The sequence below is a fragment of the Primulina huaijiensis genome, chromosome 5, assembly GCF_012295235.1.
Source record: "Primulina huaijiensis isolate GDHJ02 chromosome 5, ASM1229523v2, whole genome shotgun sequence".
NCBI lineage: Eukaryota > Viridiplantae > Streptophyta > Magnoliopsida > Lamiales > Gesneriaceae > Primulina > Primulina huaijiensis.
In genome coordinates, this window is record NC_133310.1 from 8,205,214 (window position 1) to 8,223,460 (window position 18,247).

Below are 18,247 nucleotides of genomic sequence, written 5' to 3' on the forward strand. Positions count from 1 at the left end.
GTGAATATGGAGCAATACTAAATACTTCATGCAGATCAAAAAGACAATTAGGCTATTTCATCGTTCTCTTGTAAATGACACAACTCGTCTGGTTTAGAATTTTGATTGACACTGGTTACAATTGACGTACTTGACTTATTGTTTTTTGGCTTATTGCTCTTGGATATTAGTTTAGAAAAATATTGTTTTATTATTAATTTGTTGCATTTAATATGTAACTGAGAAATTTATTGCATTTTTTGTTACCGTCGTTGAAAACTGAGACTTAAACAAGCCAAAAATTTTATTGATACTTTCAGATTCTTGATGGATTCTAGTTCGAATATCGAATTCAAGCCTAAGATTGGCATGTAATTTGATAGTTTAGACAAGTCTTGGAAGTTTTGAGTTGAATATGGTGAGAAAACTGGATTTGGAGTTAGGAATCATTATTTTAACAAGAAAAGAACACCGGATTTATAACATCGTATAAATATGTTTGTTGCAAGGAGGTTGTTCGTAAAAAAGACAAAAAAGATTCATCGACACTTAATCCTCGGCTTGAGACTCGAACAATTTGATCATCCTCATCATTCTCTTGAAGCCATGGATTTCAATGGAGATATATCCAATAAAGCTCTTGAGTAGTTTTTTATTTAAAGAATAGCCGATTAACATTGTTATTTGAAATGAAGTATCAAAACGTATGAATTATTTATTTTTGATGGAAATGTGGTGTTGAATTTTAGTTTTTGATATTGCATTATGGAAATGTTCTAAATTTTAATTTAAGCATTAACATGTTAATAGTTTTATATTGTTAAAAATTTTGTTCATTGAAAAAGAAAATTAATAATACTCATCAAATTCGAAAAAAATGATACGGTTTTTCACATGTAAAAATTTAATATAATACTTTTTAATTACAAAATTATTAATTTAACATAAAAGAATTAAAATGTTTATATTATTTCATATAAAACTGTGTGAACAATGTTTGTGGAAGGGGGAAAAAATGGAGGGAAACAAAAGAGAAAAAGAGAAGGAAAAAAAGTGAAAAAAAAGAGAAGAATTAAAAAAAATGCCATGCTTATACCAATGTAGGTGATCCGGGTCCGATTTCTATTAAGGCGTTGGCACGCTGTGCGAAAACAAAGAACCTATGCTTGTAATATGGATTAGGAAATTAAGCTGTAAATATTAAGCATATATTTTCCGTTTTAGATAGGAATTTGGACTGATTTGATTTTGTTTTAATCAAGTTAATATTTTTCTGTATAATTTCTCAATATTCTCAATCAGAATAACAAAATTCCAATTCAAAATATTTATTTTGGTCAAAAAAATATTTATTTGATTTTAAATGAGTTCCAATGTTCGATTCAGCTAAAGACTAGCTTTCGCCAAGGGTCAGCCGATTCATTGGATTTGTCGATATATATATATTTGCATGTGCATATATATATAGAAAGAATCGAACCAGATATGGCTGTCAGATCTCTGTGGCGCGCCAGTACGAAGCTGGTTCTGACGGCTGCGGTGGGAGGCGGCGCAGCCTTAGGGGCTGCGGCGATTGCAAGGTCCGAAGACCCCGCCTCTGCTTTCAAGCTCTCGACCGCCGTCCCTCTGCGCCTCTTCCATGATGCCTTCACCGCAGCGGCCATCGCGTTTGGTATGTTTCAACTTCAAATTTATCCGCCAATCGCTAATTCAGTTTTCTTTTGGTTTTGTGTTGCGTTTAGCTTGCGGTTGCTTATTTCTTCGATTTATTCAAAGTGAAAACATGAATAAATTAATAAATTAATGAACTCAAAATTTTGTAAGTACTACCTAGCAGTTGTATTGTTGTGTATATCTAATGTTTTACGGGGTGAACCTGATTCTTTCTACCTTTTCTCATCTGTCTCTGGTTGTTGTGGAGATTACTTTGTTAATATAGCAAATAATTGTCTTGATGAATTTTTTTTATGTATAAGAAACTAAATTTATCAATAAATATAGGAGGATAAGGCATCTTCTAACCAATCTTTTGAATACATATATGTGTAACCCAGTTTGACTTGAGTGCCTAGTTTCAATACAAATAAATTAGCATTTGTTGTCAGGCTAATATAGTTATCCATTCAATTAGTAATAAATAGAATGGAGATTCGTTTAGAATTCATTGAGATGTACTGATGTAACCTGTTATTTGATGTTGTCTCATAATTGAGTTACGTATTCATGTATTACTCCAAAGGTCCGTCAATTCCTATTGTTTTATAGTTCGCGAATAGTTTTTAGTATCACTAGCATCTATATTTTTCTGAATTGTTTCCTTATTTCAACCATAACATCTGGACACATATGTGTGATTTTTTATGGCTACGCTGAATACAACCGAATTCCTTCAAGATCTTACACTATACTGACATGGGTCTGTATGATAAAAAATGTGATTTTTATATTTATCACCCTCTTTGGAGGAATACAGACCCATTTCTACATTTATCACCCTCTTTGCTTGATACAAGAATCATCTCCTGGTTTTGTTTGACACGATTCTTGTATCTGTGGTATAATTTTGTGATTGCTTGCACTCACATATGGAAGATACTCTATGATAATTCCCAGGCAATCCCTCTTGTATTTCTACTCTTTCCTGTAATGATATTCTAGTGTTAGTTTTGTTTGCAAGCATGGAGTCAAGAATAATTTAAATGTTGCCTCTGTTGTGATGTCTGTTTTGTGCACAATTGTACATTTCAAATTCCTAAACATATTTGTCTCCAACTTATTGTGTTTAATCCATTTAAGTTATTTTTGTATTGACTTGAACTATTGGAATTGAGAATAACATTTAATTTGAAAGCACAGTTTTAAGGATTTGAGTCAGAGAATAATTTTGTTGGAATTTCAATGAATTTTTTTATTGTCATTTATATCGTTCTTTATGTTTGATTGTTTATTTGGGTAGCAGAATTCTTTCTCCTTATACTCCTAATCATTTATTATTCAATTTTTTTTTTTAGGACGTGGTACATTTTTTGGGTTTTTCACGGTTGGTTTCACGAGTACTAATACAATTTGAAGAGTGCCACTTATATGGGCACATAAGTTTGCTGTGGTAGAATTTGTTGAACTGAAGTTCCTATATTTTCTGCCATTTGCAATATATTTTTGGTATATAAATTCACATTCGCAGGGTTTCTAAAATTTCTAGTTTGTAATTTTGGTTTAGTTTGCAATTTCGTTGTTTACACACTTCTGCTCAGTACTCTTGAGTGCATATCTTGTATTTTAAGTTTCATTTGGTAAAAAGTTTTTTAAAGAAATAAAAAAATTTATATAGTAACAGGTTACACTTAAAAGACTACTGAACACAGGGACGATGAACGATGTTCCCTAGGATGGCAAAAAAAAAAACAACTGCAGCAGTTGATGGAAATTTTGAGAGAACTTACCAATTTTTTGTGGCGGATGACTGAACCGCATTCCTTATTTGTCATTCCAGGAATTCAGTTCTTGACCATTGCAACCATATCAAAAATATTCACCAAGAAAGCATGCATTGACCTCCTAAAAAACTGGAAATCCGTGCACCATTTCAAGGAAATACAGGCACTGATCTGCATCCATGGCCTCCACCCAAATATCAACATCCTGCACAAGCTCCTTTCTTTTTCCTCTGCCACAAACCTAGCCTACGCTGAAAAACTGTTTGCTCAAACAGAAATTCCGACTTTGTTTATCTATAATGTGATGATCAAGGCATGTACTAAAGTTGTTAGTTGTAGAAAAGCCCTTCACTTGTTTGATAAATTGCGTGTACATGGATTGCTCCCCCGATAATTATACACACCCCTTCGTTTTTAAAGCTCTTGGAGGGTCGAGGATGGTTCTTGACGGAGGAAAAATTCATGGGATTGTGATGAAAACTGTGGATGTGTATGATTCGTACGTCTGTAATTCGGTTTTGGATATGTATGGCGAATTTGGGTGTAGTGAGAGTTTAAGTAAAATGTTTGATGAAATGCTTCATAGGGACTTGATTTCGTGGAATATTTTGATTCCTGGTGTTGTGAAGAGTAACAAGTTGGAAGAAGCTATTGGCGTTTATATGAAGTTGAGACTAGATAGAATTGTGAAACATGACGAGGCTACGATTGTTAGTACATTGTCGGTTTGTACTTCCTTGAAGAGATTAGATCTTGGTTGTAAAATTCATGACCATGTACTAGGACAAACTGAGCTTACAGTGATAATCGGAAATGCATTGTTGGATATGTATGCTAAGTGTGGGTGCTTGGATATGACCAGGGGAATGTTTGATACAATGTATGAAAACCATGTGCTTTGTTGGACTACTATGGTGTCAGCATAAGTGAAATGTTGTCAATTGGATGAGCCTACATCATTATTTGAAAGGGCTCCAGTGAGAGATCTTATTCTATGGACAACCATGATCAATTGGTATATATAGTTTAACAAGGTTGATGAGGCAATGGCGTTGTTCAGGAACATGCGAATGGATAGAGTTAAGCCCGACAAATACTAACAGGATGTGCTCAGTCAGGAGCCTTAGAACAGGGTGAATGGATCCGTTCTTACGTAGAAGAAACTGGAATAAAGATAGATGTTGTTGGTACCGCTCTTATAGAGATGTACACAAAATGCGGCATCTTAGATATGTCCCTGAATATTTTTTATCATATGAATCAGAAAGATACAGCATCATGGAATGCAGTAATTTGTGCATTTGCGATGAATGGAAGTACCAACAGAGCATTACAATTATTTTCAGAGATGATTTATACAGGGATTAAAGTTGATGATATCACTTTTATTGGTGTTTTAAATGCTTGCAGTCATGGAGGACTAGTTGAGGAAGGCCGAAGGTATTTTGACAATATGACTGAGGTCTATCGGATTGAACCGAAGTTGGAACACTATGCTTGATAGACTTCTTTGGTCGTGCTGGACTCTTAGAAGAAGCTGAGGAATTGATAAACAAAGTATCGATGAAAGATAATAAGCTTATTGTGCCACTTTATGGAGCTTTGCTCAGTGCTTGAAGGAACTATGAAAATGTTGATATAGGTGAATGCATTGCCCCGCGGATTTTGGAGATCGAGTCCTAGGATTCTAGCAAACATACACTTCTAGCTCATATATACGTGGGATGATGCAATTAAAGTTAGAAGGAAAATGACAGCCACTGGACACAAGAAGGTGCCCTGTTGCTAGTGCAGTTTAAACTTTCGGAGATGTCCCCTAACAAGTGGTTGGAAATGAATATCCACCAAAAGATTTGACATTAACGACTTGAGATCGCTCAAGTGGTTGAGTGCAGTAAAGGTAATGTGTCTTAACCGTAGGAAATATGATTGAAGCTGATTTCAGAAGTAAGATTGTCAGATGATATGTCAGATGATAAGCAGAGTTATACATCCAATGAACAAAATTGGAGTCATTTCTGTAGAGTATGATCAGATCATCTACCTCAGATTGATCCAGGCAACTACCAACAATTAATTTGGAGACTCATTTACTTAAGAATAGCTAGACATGTTAGTTGTTTTGATTTGCAGAATTTTTCAGTTCATGGGGATTGGTATGCTTGGACATAGCTTGCACTAACTTCTCTCACAGCCTCCTGCACGAATCTCAAGTCATAATTTAGCGTCTTACCCTTTTGTTTGATTCTACTTGTCAAAATTTTTGTCTAGTTGTTTGACATTTTACATTCTTGTGCTCTTTAATCTATATTAATATTTGATATAGCCGTTTTGGCCATATGTTTGTTTCTATACTGCAAATTTTGCCTTTATTACATCATCAAAGATGCGTGATCCCTTCATCTGTCCATCATTTAAATGGACACTTGATCCTTTTCGAGCTTCTAGTCACTCTTCAACTCTTTTTGGTATCGAGTCTCTCAACAAGTTCATTTCTTTCTGCACACACACTGTTGTCCCTAGCTTCTTGAAACGATGAACAAGCGGCCCACTAACAATAATTTATTTTTATACAATTTACTGTGACGCTTGGGGCCGAAGAAGGCAGGAGGTGATCGCCGGTGCTATGAAGTTGCACGGACAATGTGTGGTTCCTAGCAGGCTTCTAGGCGAATGGAACAAGAATGAACATATCACACCCCAGAATGAGAGCGATTCAAAAAACTGTTAAGGTATAAGACTGTGTAGTTGAAGAGTATATAAAAGATTTGATTGGTACTACTCATATCAAGAAGATGTATCTTCTTTTTGTGAGCTCATCACATAAAAACTTCAAAGTTAAGCGTGCTGGACTTGGGACAATTTTAGGATGGGTGACTCTTTGAGAAAATTTCTTAGGGTGCGTGTGTATGAGAACATAAGCACGCTAGAAATACTCGTCTTGGTACAGTGGGACAGTCGTCGAATCTGGGACGTTACATTTACCGCCTTAATGACTAAGATTATGTAGATTGCTAGTTTTGTTTCTTGAAATTAGTTTTGTATGCTCTTGGTTAATTTATATAACTTCCATGACAATTATTTTATTACTTGTCTCTTATGTTTCCTTCTTCAATCATGCACATCTATGTTCACTGGTATAGTTTCATATGATAACTTGAGGCAGTGCCGCAGTAGATGTAAATATTCATCACATCTCCTGAGTGAAGGGATTTGATTGGTCTTTTTCATTTTTATGATTTAGTACATCGCTTGATATATGGAGATGAAAAATTGTCTATCATCGGCTCAAGTAAGATACAAATTTGTGCGATCTTTTCAGCTCATATGCACTTGAGCCAAAATATAATTGTTTCTAAATCTTCAACCCAGGATGCAATCTTTAATTTATTTTATGGTGCCTACTGCATACACACATGTTTGTACAAATATATTGAACTGTCAATGGCTCAATGCCCTGGGTTCTACATCATTCAAGCTTTTATTTTTAATTTTTTATTTACTTTTCTTGCTGGATATTAATCTTTTTGAATGCATGTAATTTACCCTTGAACATCCCTTGATATGATGGGAATCCAAATCATTGCATATGACCTCAAACTTGAAATATATTCCAGAGTCTAACAAACTGAATGTCGCTTTGAATTTTTTGTATGAGCTTGACTCGGTGAATTTCTAACAATGATTGACCATTCCTTTTTTTTTTTTGGGAAAATGATTGACCATTCCAGACTTCTTTACAACAACAATTGTTTATGACATTACGCCAATAAATCGACAGATATTTCTTGGGAAGTATTTGTAACATTATGTTGGAGATTCTTATGGCTTGTAACTTTCTGTCAGATTATGAGTATTCTCTCTGGGGATTGGCAGAGGATAGCATTGAAAGGACAAAAACTAAACGGGAAGTTCATGCCAGGAGCGCACTGAAACTTCAAGAACTTTGCTTTAGAAATGGAGGAATATATATCAAGTTAGGTCAACACATCAGTCAGTTGGTATGCTCTTCTCATGCTGTCATTTCAATGCTATGTTGTAACTACAAAACTTGACCAAAATGTCTTCTTCAGGAATACTTGGTACCGGATGAATATGTCCAGATAATGAGACAATCAATGTTGAATAGATGTCCGGTTTCGTCTTATGACCAAGTGTGTGATGTTATCAAGAAAGAGCTCGGAGGGATGCCTGATGAAGTAAGTTGTCTTTCGTTCCAATAAAGGTTGAAATTTATATGGTTTTTCTAGCTCAACCAGAGCTTAAATTTATTGTAGGTGTATCAGTGTATTTCTCCATTGTTAGTTTATTAAGTTATTTAAAAATCTTGGCATGGTTTATTAATTAAGTTATTTAAAAGTCCAGGCTGGTTTATCATGTTTTGTTACCGGCAGATTTTTGATGAATTTGATCAAGTCCCCATAGCAAGTGCTTCTTTAGCACAGGTTCATGTTGCCCGAACTCATGATGGTCATCAAGTTGCTGTGAAGGTAACAAAAATCTCCACCATCATACTTATTTAGACTTGATATAAAAATTATCTGATTTTCGTTAATGTTATTTGCTTCAGGTTCAGCACACTCACATGCTAGACACAGCTGCTGCAGATTATGCAACCGTGGAGTTAATTGTCAATACATTGCATTGGCTTTTTCCTTCTTTTGATTATAGGTTTGACATATTTTTAAGCAACCAATTTCTTGAGTGTCTATGCGTTTAGAAAACTGATGATTCGCATTAAGAAAACTGATGATTCGCATTTAGAAAACTGATGATTCTTGAGTTGCTAATAGAATTTAATCTATACTGATTGTTGCACAAACATAATACGCATAACTCAAAGCCTCTCCCTCCTTTATATACATTTTTTTCTCACCCAAAATCAAACCTTTCCTCGGTGCAGATGGTTGACTCATGAAATGCGAGAAAGTTTACCAAAGGTTTGTCTGATAAGATTTATTGTTGTCTCAGTCAGTGATCATATTACCTTGCACTTTTTGCCTCAATCATGTTCTCAATACTGTCAGTGATTCGCAGCTTTTTTGTTATGTGGTCCTGTAGTTGTACATTTATTTCTTCAGCCTTACGTTCTCTACCTCTTCTTTATGTGGAGTCGATGCATCCCTGTTGTTATCGTGCCTTCTACTGCGTTTTTCATTATCTGAAGGTCCCCTACTTTCAAGTCTTTCATTATTCAGGAAAAATGTTATGACAAATTGCCATAGTTTTCTTGGGTTTTTCCCTGAAGTTGTGTATCTTGAACTACTATCCAAATTTTTGAAGTTTTCACCTTTTATTATAACATTGGTAAATGAACCTTTATTTTTATTTTTCAGGAGTTAGATTTCTTGATCGAGGCCAAGAACAGTGAAAAATGTATGGATAACTTTAGGAGGTTTTCTCCACATATATCTGAATATGTTTATGCTCCCAAAGTATTTTGGAACTTGAGTACCTCCAAGTTGTTGGTAATGGAATTCATTGATGGAGCACAAGTAAATGATCTTACGACCATTCAGAAGCTAGGAATTGGTCCAAGTGATGTATCAAAATTGGTAAGTTACTGTGCTTCCCTGTAGGATGTGACTAAACAATGGTGTAATCTGAAAACTGCTTAAAAAATTCTCTTTTAATTTGCACATTCCTAAACAATCGTGGCTTGGCTTTGGTTCACATTCTATCTTGATCTAGGGTAATATCATCAATACTATGTCATCAGTGTTAACAAACTCCATTTTTCATGACTAATTAATTAGTGGATAGGACTATTCTATGTCCCGTCTAGTTGAGTGCTTGGAAAGATTTTTTTATAATACTGCCTTGAATGTGCTTGATTTTAAATTTGATCAAGTCTTGTTTTCTTCAATGCAGTTAAGTCGTGCTTTTGCTGAAATGATGTTTAAACATGGTTTTGTGCACTGTGATCCTCATGCTGCTAATGTGTTAGTTCGCCCCTTGCCTTCTGGAAATAGGAGCATTTTTGGTGAGAAATCATGTGGATAAAATTTAATCTGTCTAAATTGTGCATGCTTTCTCATTCTCTTGTGATTTAACTCTCGAGTAAGCATTTTCCTGTTCCATTTCAATAATACTGATAAACAGAAGGGCCAAATTGGTTCTTACATTAATCAGTTTTTTTGAAGTTCCATTGGATTTTACATTTTTACTTGTTGCAATTATCTTCTTGCAGCTATTTTTAGCTTTCCCGTTCCTTGCAAGTATCACACTTTCAAATTTTAATTTAACTTTGTTGTTTTTGACTTTAAAGCTTGTTTCCCTTGCTCAGGAAAGAAAAAACCACAGTTAGTATTACTGGACCACGGTTTATACAAGGATCTTGACTTCTCTACAAGAATTAACTATGCTTCCCTTTGGAAGGTGCATGGTCTGGAAAACTTGTGTTTCCACTGATCATGTTTCTTGCTGTAAATGTTTGTTCGTGACACAATACTTTGTTATATATTGCAGGGTTTAGTATTTTCTGATGCTAAGACAATTAAAGAAAATAGTGCAAAGTTAGGTGCTGGGGAGGACCTTTATGCATTATTTGCTGGAATTCTTACCCTGAAACCATGGAATAAAGTTGTTGATCCTGCTGTGGATCATCTAATTGTCCAAGGAACTGAAAGTGATAATTCAGAACTTCAGGTGACCTCATGCTGCTATGATGATTATTCATGATTAGATTTTTGAAAAAAGTTTTTAGTATCTGCATTTCTTTTTCTTGGATTTTGTCATCGGTGTGTGAACTACATATATTTCTCCGTAGCAGAAAATATGGTCGTAAGATTTCCTAGACTGTTCTATTTTTTATTTTCTTTCAAACAGATTCTCGAAAGAGGCATAATTCCTAGTGTTTTTTTATATTATTTCGGTTAAAGTGCATTTTTGAAGTTTTTTAAAGTGTAGTTAGTGGGATAAAGGCTTTTGTGTTGTCGTATTAGAGTGAATTTTTGCTGTATGTTTAACTTTTGTGATGCGATTTATTTTCGCTCTTGCTATTCTTTTCTGCTTTATGATGGTTCTTTATTTCTTATCCCCTTTTATCCAGATGTATGCTTCACAATACTTTCCTCAAATAACCGAGCTGCTCAGGAGACTCCCTCGAGTGATTCTTTTAATGCTAAAAACAAATGATTGCTTGCGAGCGGTAAATAGATATCTGGTATGAGCTCTTAAACGAGTCTTTACGTTTTTGTACTCTTGTCTTTCAACGTGTGTTGGATGTGTTTAATCATTTTTTAAAATTTATTTGAAGAATCAATTCATTTCCATGAAATAGGAGATGAAACACCATTTAACACAGGAAATTTGAATTGTCACGCAGAAACCTTTTAATGATATATGACAAGGGTCTGACTGGCTTGGTTATTTTTACTTATATGGACGGAATCTATCTATATGCTTTCCTAGTACTTCGTTGACTTTTTTATGTGACTGAATTTATGAAGAGTTTCTAGTTTATCAATTTTGAATTAAAATTTCATCAATTTCAGTGCTAGAATATTCAACAACATCAATATCAATCTGAAGTGAGAGAATGTCGATCTATACATTATTTTACTGTGAGGTCGCTTGAAGTGTATAGCTTTCTTACATTATTTTGTAAATAAGTTTCGTTCTTTATCACTTAAGGGAGATATTTTGCAATAAAGCAATGGTAATAGCTAATAACTCTTCATGCTCGATACTTGCAAAAAAGTAACCTGTATGTTTCTTAAACAGATGCAAGGCTCGTCACTTGAAACATTCTTGATTGTCGGAAGAATCTCATCTGAGGCAGTTATCGAGTCACGATTGCTGCAAAACAGGTCGTTTCTTACTCGGCTTAGTGTGTGGTTTGAAATGCGTCTATTAGATGCTCGGCTGTTCGCAATGCAGATTGCTTTGTGGTTGTTGAAACTTCAATTAGCCCTGACATTTTGAGACCAGATCAGACAAGATATCACACATAGAAAGCACAACGATGTTTGTAAAAATAGATTGTGTTGCTTCATAATCCGGCATTCTTGATTCATATGCAGAGCCAACGTAGATTCAGATATCATTACTTTTGGGGTAGTTTTTTTCCGTTACGTGGACCCAAAACTAGGCACCTTGAGATGAAATTTGTCAACTTTGGACAAACAACATTTATTTACATCTGTTTGTAACAAGAAAAAGGTACAATATTTCTTACCTTCCAGGTATTGGTTTCCTACGAGAAAAATATATTATAATTTATTCCTTTATTTCGAATGAAAATAGTTTGCATTTCGATCTCTAGAATTTTCTATGTTGGCTTTCTTGGTTAAACAGAGTTTTTTTTTTCACTATTTGAAGCAAAAAGTGATTTATCTTATTGCCATAAATGTATTTTATTATCACAAATAGTATATAATTTAAAATATTAAATAGTTAGTATGTTACTAATAATATGACGAGATGAGTGCTATCAAAAATTGATTTATCTCATCGCCATATATGTATTTTATTATCACAAATAATACATAATTTAAAATATTAAATAGTTAGTATGTTACTAATCATATGACGAGATAAGTGCTACAATTTGATTCGAAACATAATACGAAATCAATTATCTCACCACCCTTCAAATAGATTAGGAATACATTGAAAAAATTGATTATACAATAAAAAAATTATTTTATCCTTATTCAACAAGTGTTCAAAAAACTCACGTCAAACTGTTTCACTGGTCAATATTGTGAGATGAATATTCTATTTGAGCCACCAATGAAAAAATAATATTTTTTATAACAAAATTATTACTTTTTTATTATAAAAATGGGCAATGTTGATCTGTCTCTCAAATAAAGAACCGTGAGACCGTCTCATAAGAGACTTATTCATAAGTGTTTTAATAATAAAAATTTGTTGGAGATATTTAATGTATTTCAGGAATGTGTTAGTAAACAATCAAAAGAAATACTTCTAAATATAAATATTTAACTATATTTTAGAAAAAGAATTGAGAGATGGAGAAATAATTTAGTATTTATACTTTTAATAAAGAAAAAGTCTCCAATGCTATCTTTGTGATCTTTTTTTGGTAATTTCAAAGTTGCCTCCCACATATTTAGTATTGAATAAATCAATTTTGTTCTTGACGATCCTTTAGAAAAACTCATTGATAATTTTTCCAGTCTTTGATAGGATCGGTTAATAGAGTTTAAGTGTTTAGAAGAGGGTTGAATAAACACTTAGGCTTTTTGTGCTCTTTTCAAATATTTGAATCAGTTCTTTGACGAACTAATCCTAAAATCATATTTGTCGATATAAATCAATCAACTGATAAAAGTGCGGAAACAGACTGAAATATAGATTGCATACTTAAGGTTGATATAGTGTAAAATTTAAATGGTAACTGAAACGAGCACACATATTTTTATGGATGTTCGGAAACTTCAAATGCTCATACGTCAGCCTTTCTATCACGATGATAGGATTTCACTAAAAGACTTTGATATATTACAATAAATTGTAATAATCCACTTCAGTTAGTCATACACACTGCCAAACTGAAACTCTTAGTATAACAACTCTTTTACAGTAATAAACTGAAATGCTCTAACTAGTAGCCTAATGCTACGGATAAATACAATGAGTGTAGAGCTTGAGTGTTCGATCTGTAAATTGAGAAAATACTCGAGAAATGTATCGCAACTGATTGAAGATTGTAGCTTGATTGTTTTGTGTGTGTTCACTCACTACCAATAATCTTCTTCAATCGATCCAATCAGCTATGTATAGTCCTCAATCTCAACGGTTGTATTGAATGCATTAAATAACAAATATCTGTTGAATTTTTGTCTAGTTACTTTATCTGACAATAGTACGAGGTATTCAGACTGTTCTGTTCTGATTCATCTTTTCTGCTTTGGTACGACCCGTCAATCAGTCTGCTGATATTTCAACTGATGACGTGGCCAACTGATTAAAAGTCTACTGATCAGCCGATCAGTTCAGCTGGACATTATCAGTTCTAAGTGATGTCCTATCAGTTACGAATTCTTTAGTTGATAAGGTTTTTACTTTTTCCAATTCAGCTCAAACGAAGTCTTTAGTTACGATTACTCGATTGTTCGATCAGTTAGATTCTTCAGTTATTTTACGGATTAATTTGTCAAACTCTGAAACTTATAATATTCCAACAATTTTCTCATTTTCGGTGTTTGACAAAACTTAGATTTCTTGAACTGATGATAGAGATCAAAACTGATTGTAGATAAAATAATGTATAGATTCTTACATATTCAGAAGTAATGATTTTATTAATTTTGAAAGAGCTAAGTACAGATTCGTACAAAAATTTAAAAAACAGAAAATAAAATAAGCCCTCTTCATACTAACAACTGCCTTAGGACACTTAGATTAATTTTTGGACTTTTTCTCAAGTGGTCTTTTATCAGTTGGCTTGTCTGGTTCAGTTATCTTCTTACTTCTTGGCCCTGCTGCCTCTGTATTCTGTTCTTCCTTTTTTTGTCAACACCCGCCACTCTTGTGAATAGGAGGAATGTTGAACTTACTTGAGCAGAGACCTCAGCCAGCTGATTCTGGATTATGTCAATCTTCTTAGATAGACTTGTATGAACAAAATCAATCCGGTTGCTGAGTTGTTCCTGGGAGGAGAGCAGAGTAGGAAGTGTAATTGATTCTCTTTTAATCTTTTCGACTGAGTCGAAAAGGGAAACTCCATCCTTGGTCTGCTTCTTCAATTCCTTCATTGTATGTCTTCAAAAGTGTCCAGACTTAAAGAGTTCAACAACTGAGTAGATTTGATCTGACTGATATGTGAACCAAGGTTGTTCAGTAATGAAAGTATGGTGTCCAGCATTATATCAGCTCCTAGTAGCAATTTAGGGGAGAATACTTCAGCAAGAACTTTTTCTTTCCCCTTTCCATTCTGAGAAAATTCCACAACAGCAAACTGATCTGGGGCAACATCTTGGTCTATATTAGATGCAAGTTCTTTTACCTTAGCTTCTTGAACTGACTGACTGAGAGGGTGATCCTGTTGATCAGTTGCAGAGCTAGATGCTTTAGCAGATGTCTGAGCAGCAAACATATGAAGAATGGCTTCTGACATAAAGAAAGTCTCAGGAAGCAGCTGGTTGATTGATGGCAATTCTGTTGCTGCTGATGGTTCCTGGACATGAGGGAGTAATAATGAGACGTCTACTATTTTAAAAATACGGAAAATTTTTTTTTAGCTCACATTTTGTGGATAAGCATTTGAATAATTTGCATGCATACAGTCCTACTGAAAATATCGTTTAAAAATAATCGTAAGTAATTACGGATAAAATATCATGGAAAATAAGCGAATAAAGATCTTAAAATCCAACAGCGAAATAAACAGTGTATTAAAATACTCATATCCTCTCAACATCGTAAAATCATAAATGTGCGGAAAACATGAGGTCCTTGGGTCGTGTCGCCCACCAGGTCTGCCTACTCAGAGTTCAGCACCTCCAGTCCCCTCGATAACGAACTCACCTGCATCACACACGTCTAGTGAGTCTAAAAACTCAACACGCCTGTACCAGAAATAAAAAGTACATATACATGACAAACAGCAGTGAAAAATACCATACTAAACATATCTTTCATGAACTTTAAAAGCGTAACATAAACGTGTCGTGTAAAATCATGACATGTCAAAACAGCTCATCGTTAATCATCATTCATCATTCATCGTTCATCATTTATCAGTTCTTTTGGTGATTTCAGTTCATTAGGGGTGACTATCGTACATCATCATTTACGATGGATCCATCATACATAGAACCGCGGTACCCGGCAACTGTTGGACATCAGTGACATGATTACCCATCCACTATGCCTAGGCCTCATCATCATCATTTAAATATACGTCTTAAGCATTTACATATACTTCGATAGCCACAACTAATTCTCATCATTCAAAACATCATCACTTTCATCACTTATAAAAATCATGCACATATGCAATTTTTCTTAAAACCAAGCATGCAACGTACATTTTCTTAAATTCTAAAAAAAATCGTGATCGTGATGCATAAAAATTTAAAACATAATAAATATGTGCTCGGGGCGCTTCCAAGACTAAAATCTCACCCGGGTGAATAATGACAATTTTGCCCCTAGAAACCCAAAATTACCTTTTTACCCCTGGACCTCTAAATTTTTACCTGAAGCTTACCAAACTCTTTAAATGTCCAAAAACATATTTTTAAACATTCCTAGACTTAAACTCGAGCCCCGTTACAAAACTTAATCGATTCATTTTAAAACTTGGACCGGAGTCCCCGTTTTAACCCGAATCGACTTGAAACTAAAACCCAAAATTTCCCAACTTTTTACCACACCTAATAAACATCTAAAAGATCCTAAAAATCTCAAAACCAGCCCTTAGACACTCGTATAATGCCCTGAACGATTGTTGGAAATTCCAGCAAGCCCCCAACCAAAACCCTATCGCCCAAACTCTCATTTTCACCATCCTAGACCGAAACATCAAGGACCAGCCATGACTCGAACACACCCAAACCATCCTAGGACCCTACTGGACCCCAACCAATTGAGCCTTGCAGCCCCCAAATGTCCCAATGGCCGAACACTCTACCAAGCTTAATCATGGCCTCGGCCGAGCACCCTTCGAACTCAGCTCCTATATTCCCTACGTGATCAGCCGTTCTCAGTCCCCTCCCAGCCCTACCACGGACCCAAGGCCGGATTTAAAGGCTGGAATTGAGCCGTGCTTGGCTAACCACCCAAACTCATCGATCTAGCCCTCAAACGTAAACCCCCGCTAAACCCGAGCAGTTCCATTTCGAGCTTGGCAAAAATCGAAGCTCCCATACTTAGTCTCCCCTACACATGACAGGAACAACCCTTAGCATCGAGAACTAGCAGCCCTTGCACGAAAATACAGAAAAATGTGAGCAACATAACATGGAATGCAAGGAAAACACATGAAACCCGAAAATATCTTATGCATATGGTTGGATCGAAAGTTTTCATGCAAAAACACATTCATCAACATATAAAACATGTGTGAGGCGTAAAGAAGTGACAAAGCGTGCCTTGAAGAATTCTACGCAAGAGGATCGAAGAATGAGTGCCGGGTGAATTTTTCTTGCAAGAAAAGCTATGGCCGAAGCCTTGCAGCTGAGGGGGCGCTGAAAACCGAGAGAAGCTGATGGTGGAGAGGGGTTGTCGGCTGATGAGTATTAGGTTTAGGTTTAGTGGAAGATTAGGTGCTAATTAAATAATATAATAAACTCTAATGAGCCAATAATTATCATTTAAAAGTTTAAAAAGAGTTTTGAGCCCACTAAGCTTAAAAATGGGCCCATCAAGCCCAAACACACTCCCGAAAAATATTTCGTTTTGGTAAGTTTTTGAAAAATTGCCCCAGCCCTCAAAAAGTCCTTCGTTTCGATAAAATTTGCGTGCCGCTGAAAAATATGCTCTGGCGGGTAAAAATACCCAACAAAACCCATTTCTTGAAAAATATCTTTAAAACATCTTATATTAATTAATAAAACTTAATCATGCAATAAAAATAATTTTCCTGATAATTCTCCGGTCTCCGTTCTTCGTTCGAGCGCGAAATGCATCTAGAAACCCTAATGCATGAACTTTTAATATTTCATGAAATAAATTCTATTATGCGATAATTATGCATAAAATGCATGAAAATAATTAAGCACATAATTTAAAACAAAACCCTAGATTGCATGCATTCAGGTTACGTGAATTAAATTCCTGGACCTTACAAATAAATCGTTCAGTTTGTAACTGAACAACTTCAGTTTGAATTTACGCCTCTGCTGTTAATATCATAACTTGGTCTTCAGTAGTTTCACCAAATTCATTGGCAGCTGAATCGTCTTTGAATTCCATTTGGGTATCCTTATTAACTGATTGCAGCAGGTCATCTACATTTTTCAATGTCAGATCTTCTTCAGTATATGTAGATGGCTGCGCTGTTGGTTCTGAAACCGGTAGGATAATCAAAGCTGCAGATGAGGAGGGTTGTTCATCGGTGGAGAGTGGAGGGAAGACTTCTGAGACCGGTTCAAATGCTTGAACGACAACTAACTCTGTTTCAGCTGGAGCCGTCAGATGCTCCTCTGCTGTTTCAGTTGGAACATCGTCCTCAGCTAACTCCGTTGGAATTGCTTCCTCAGCTGATTTTGAACCACTGACCTATACTGGAACATGTAATTGCTTTCCCATCTCCCAATTCTTCACTTTCATTTGAAGGGTGATGAGATCAGAGTCCAGTTGTTGAAAAACTACTCTATCATCATAGGCAGTAGGACCAGCTTGATCATAATTTGTCTTCAGTTCTGCTGTCACCTCAGCCACCCTTTTGATTCTCATAAGATCAAAGAAGTATGATCTTCTCTCCATAGCTTGGGCGACATGGTGGCTTTGACAGCCTTCATAACGGCTGATTCCAAAGAGATGAACTATTCTAGAACTTTCTTCTTCTTTAGCTTCTTTGCAAGAGTGACTGTTCTGAAATTCACCCATTCATCCTAACGACAGAACCGATTTTCTCTTGGACTTGGGGGCAGCAACTGGTTTGATCTTTCAGTTTTCTTTACCTTAGCTGTTGACTTGTTAACCCTTGCTTCCTTCAGCTGTACTTTGGCAGCTGTGAAGATCTTGTACTTGATAACTGAGGAGGAGTGTACTGGAAGTATCCCTGAGTCCGCAATTATCCTACTCTGCTGAAGTGCAAAGCCTTTGGACTGCTTTGAAGTCTTCACCATGTTCTTCAGGATAGTGAAGAGGATAGATGACCAGTTCATTTTTATCCCCTTAACAATTGCAGT

At 35.3% G+C, this 18,247-nt stretch overlaps 1 protein-coding gene and 1 long non-coding RNA gene across 3 annotated transcripts; one reads left to right on the forward strand and one right to left on the reverse strand.

The window, feature by feature from the left end:
• The first annotated feature begins 1,417 nt into the window (after positions 1 to 1,417).
• Positions 1,418 to 11,610, forward strand: LOC140976610 (putative ABC1 protein At2g40090). Of its 2 annotated transcripts, XM_073440852.1 has the most exons (13): positions 1,564 to 1,651; positions 3,473 to 5,528; positions 7,263 to 7,417; positions 7,490 to 7,615; positions 7,811 to 7,906; positions 7,987 to 8,087; positions 8,320 to 8,356; positions 8,753 to 8,971; positions 9,288 to 9,399; positions 9,703 to 9,794; positions 9,885 to 10,064; positions 10,468 to 10,581; positions 11,142 to 11,610. In XM_073440852.1, exons 4-13 carry the CDS (start codon positions 7,523 to 7,525, stop codon positions 11,340 to 11,342), a joined length of 1,245 nt encoding a protein of 414 aa, XP_073296953.1. In that variant the 5' UTR covers positions 1,564 to 1,651; positions 3,473 to 5,528; positions 7,263 to 7,417; positions 7,490 to 7,522; the 3' UTR covers positions 11,343 to 11,610. The 2 variants fall into 2 exon arrangements, with proteins under 2 accessions (XP_073296952.1, XP_073296953.1); XM_073440851.1 differs by lacking the exon at positions 3,473 to 5,528 and having other exon boundaries at positions 1,418 to 1,651.
• Positions 11,611 to 13,669: 2,059 nt separating this feature from the next.
• LOC140977857 (uncharacterized) lies at positions 13,670 to 16,620 on the reverse strand. Its single transcript, XR_012175450.1, has 2 exons — positions 16,484 to 16,620; positions 13,670 to 14,915 (listed from the first exon to the last, which is right to left on the reverse strand). It is a non-coding gene; the product is annotated as an uncharacterized lncRNA (long non-coding RNA).
• Positions 16,621 to 18,247: the final 1,627 nt, after the last annotated feature.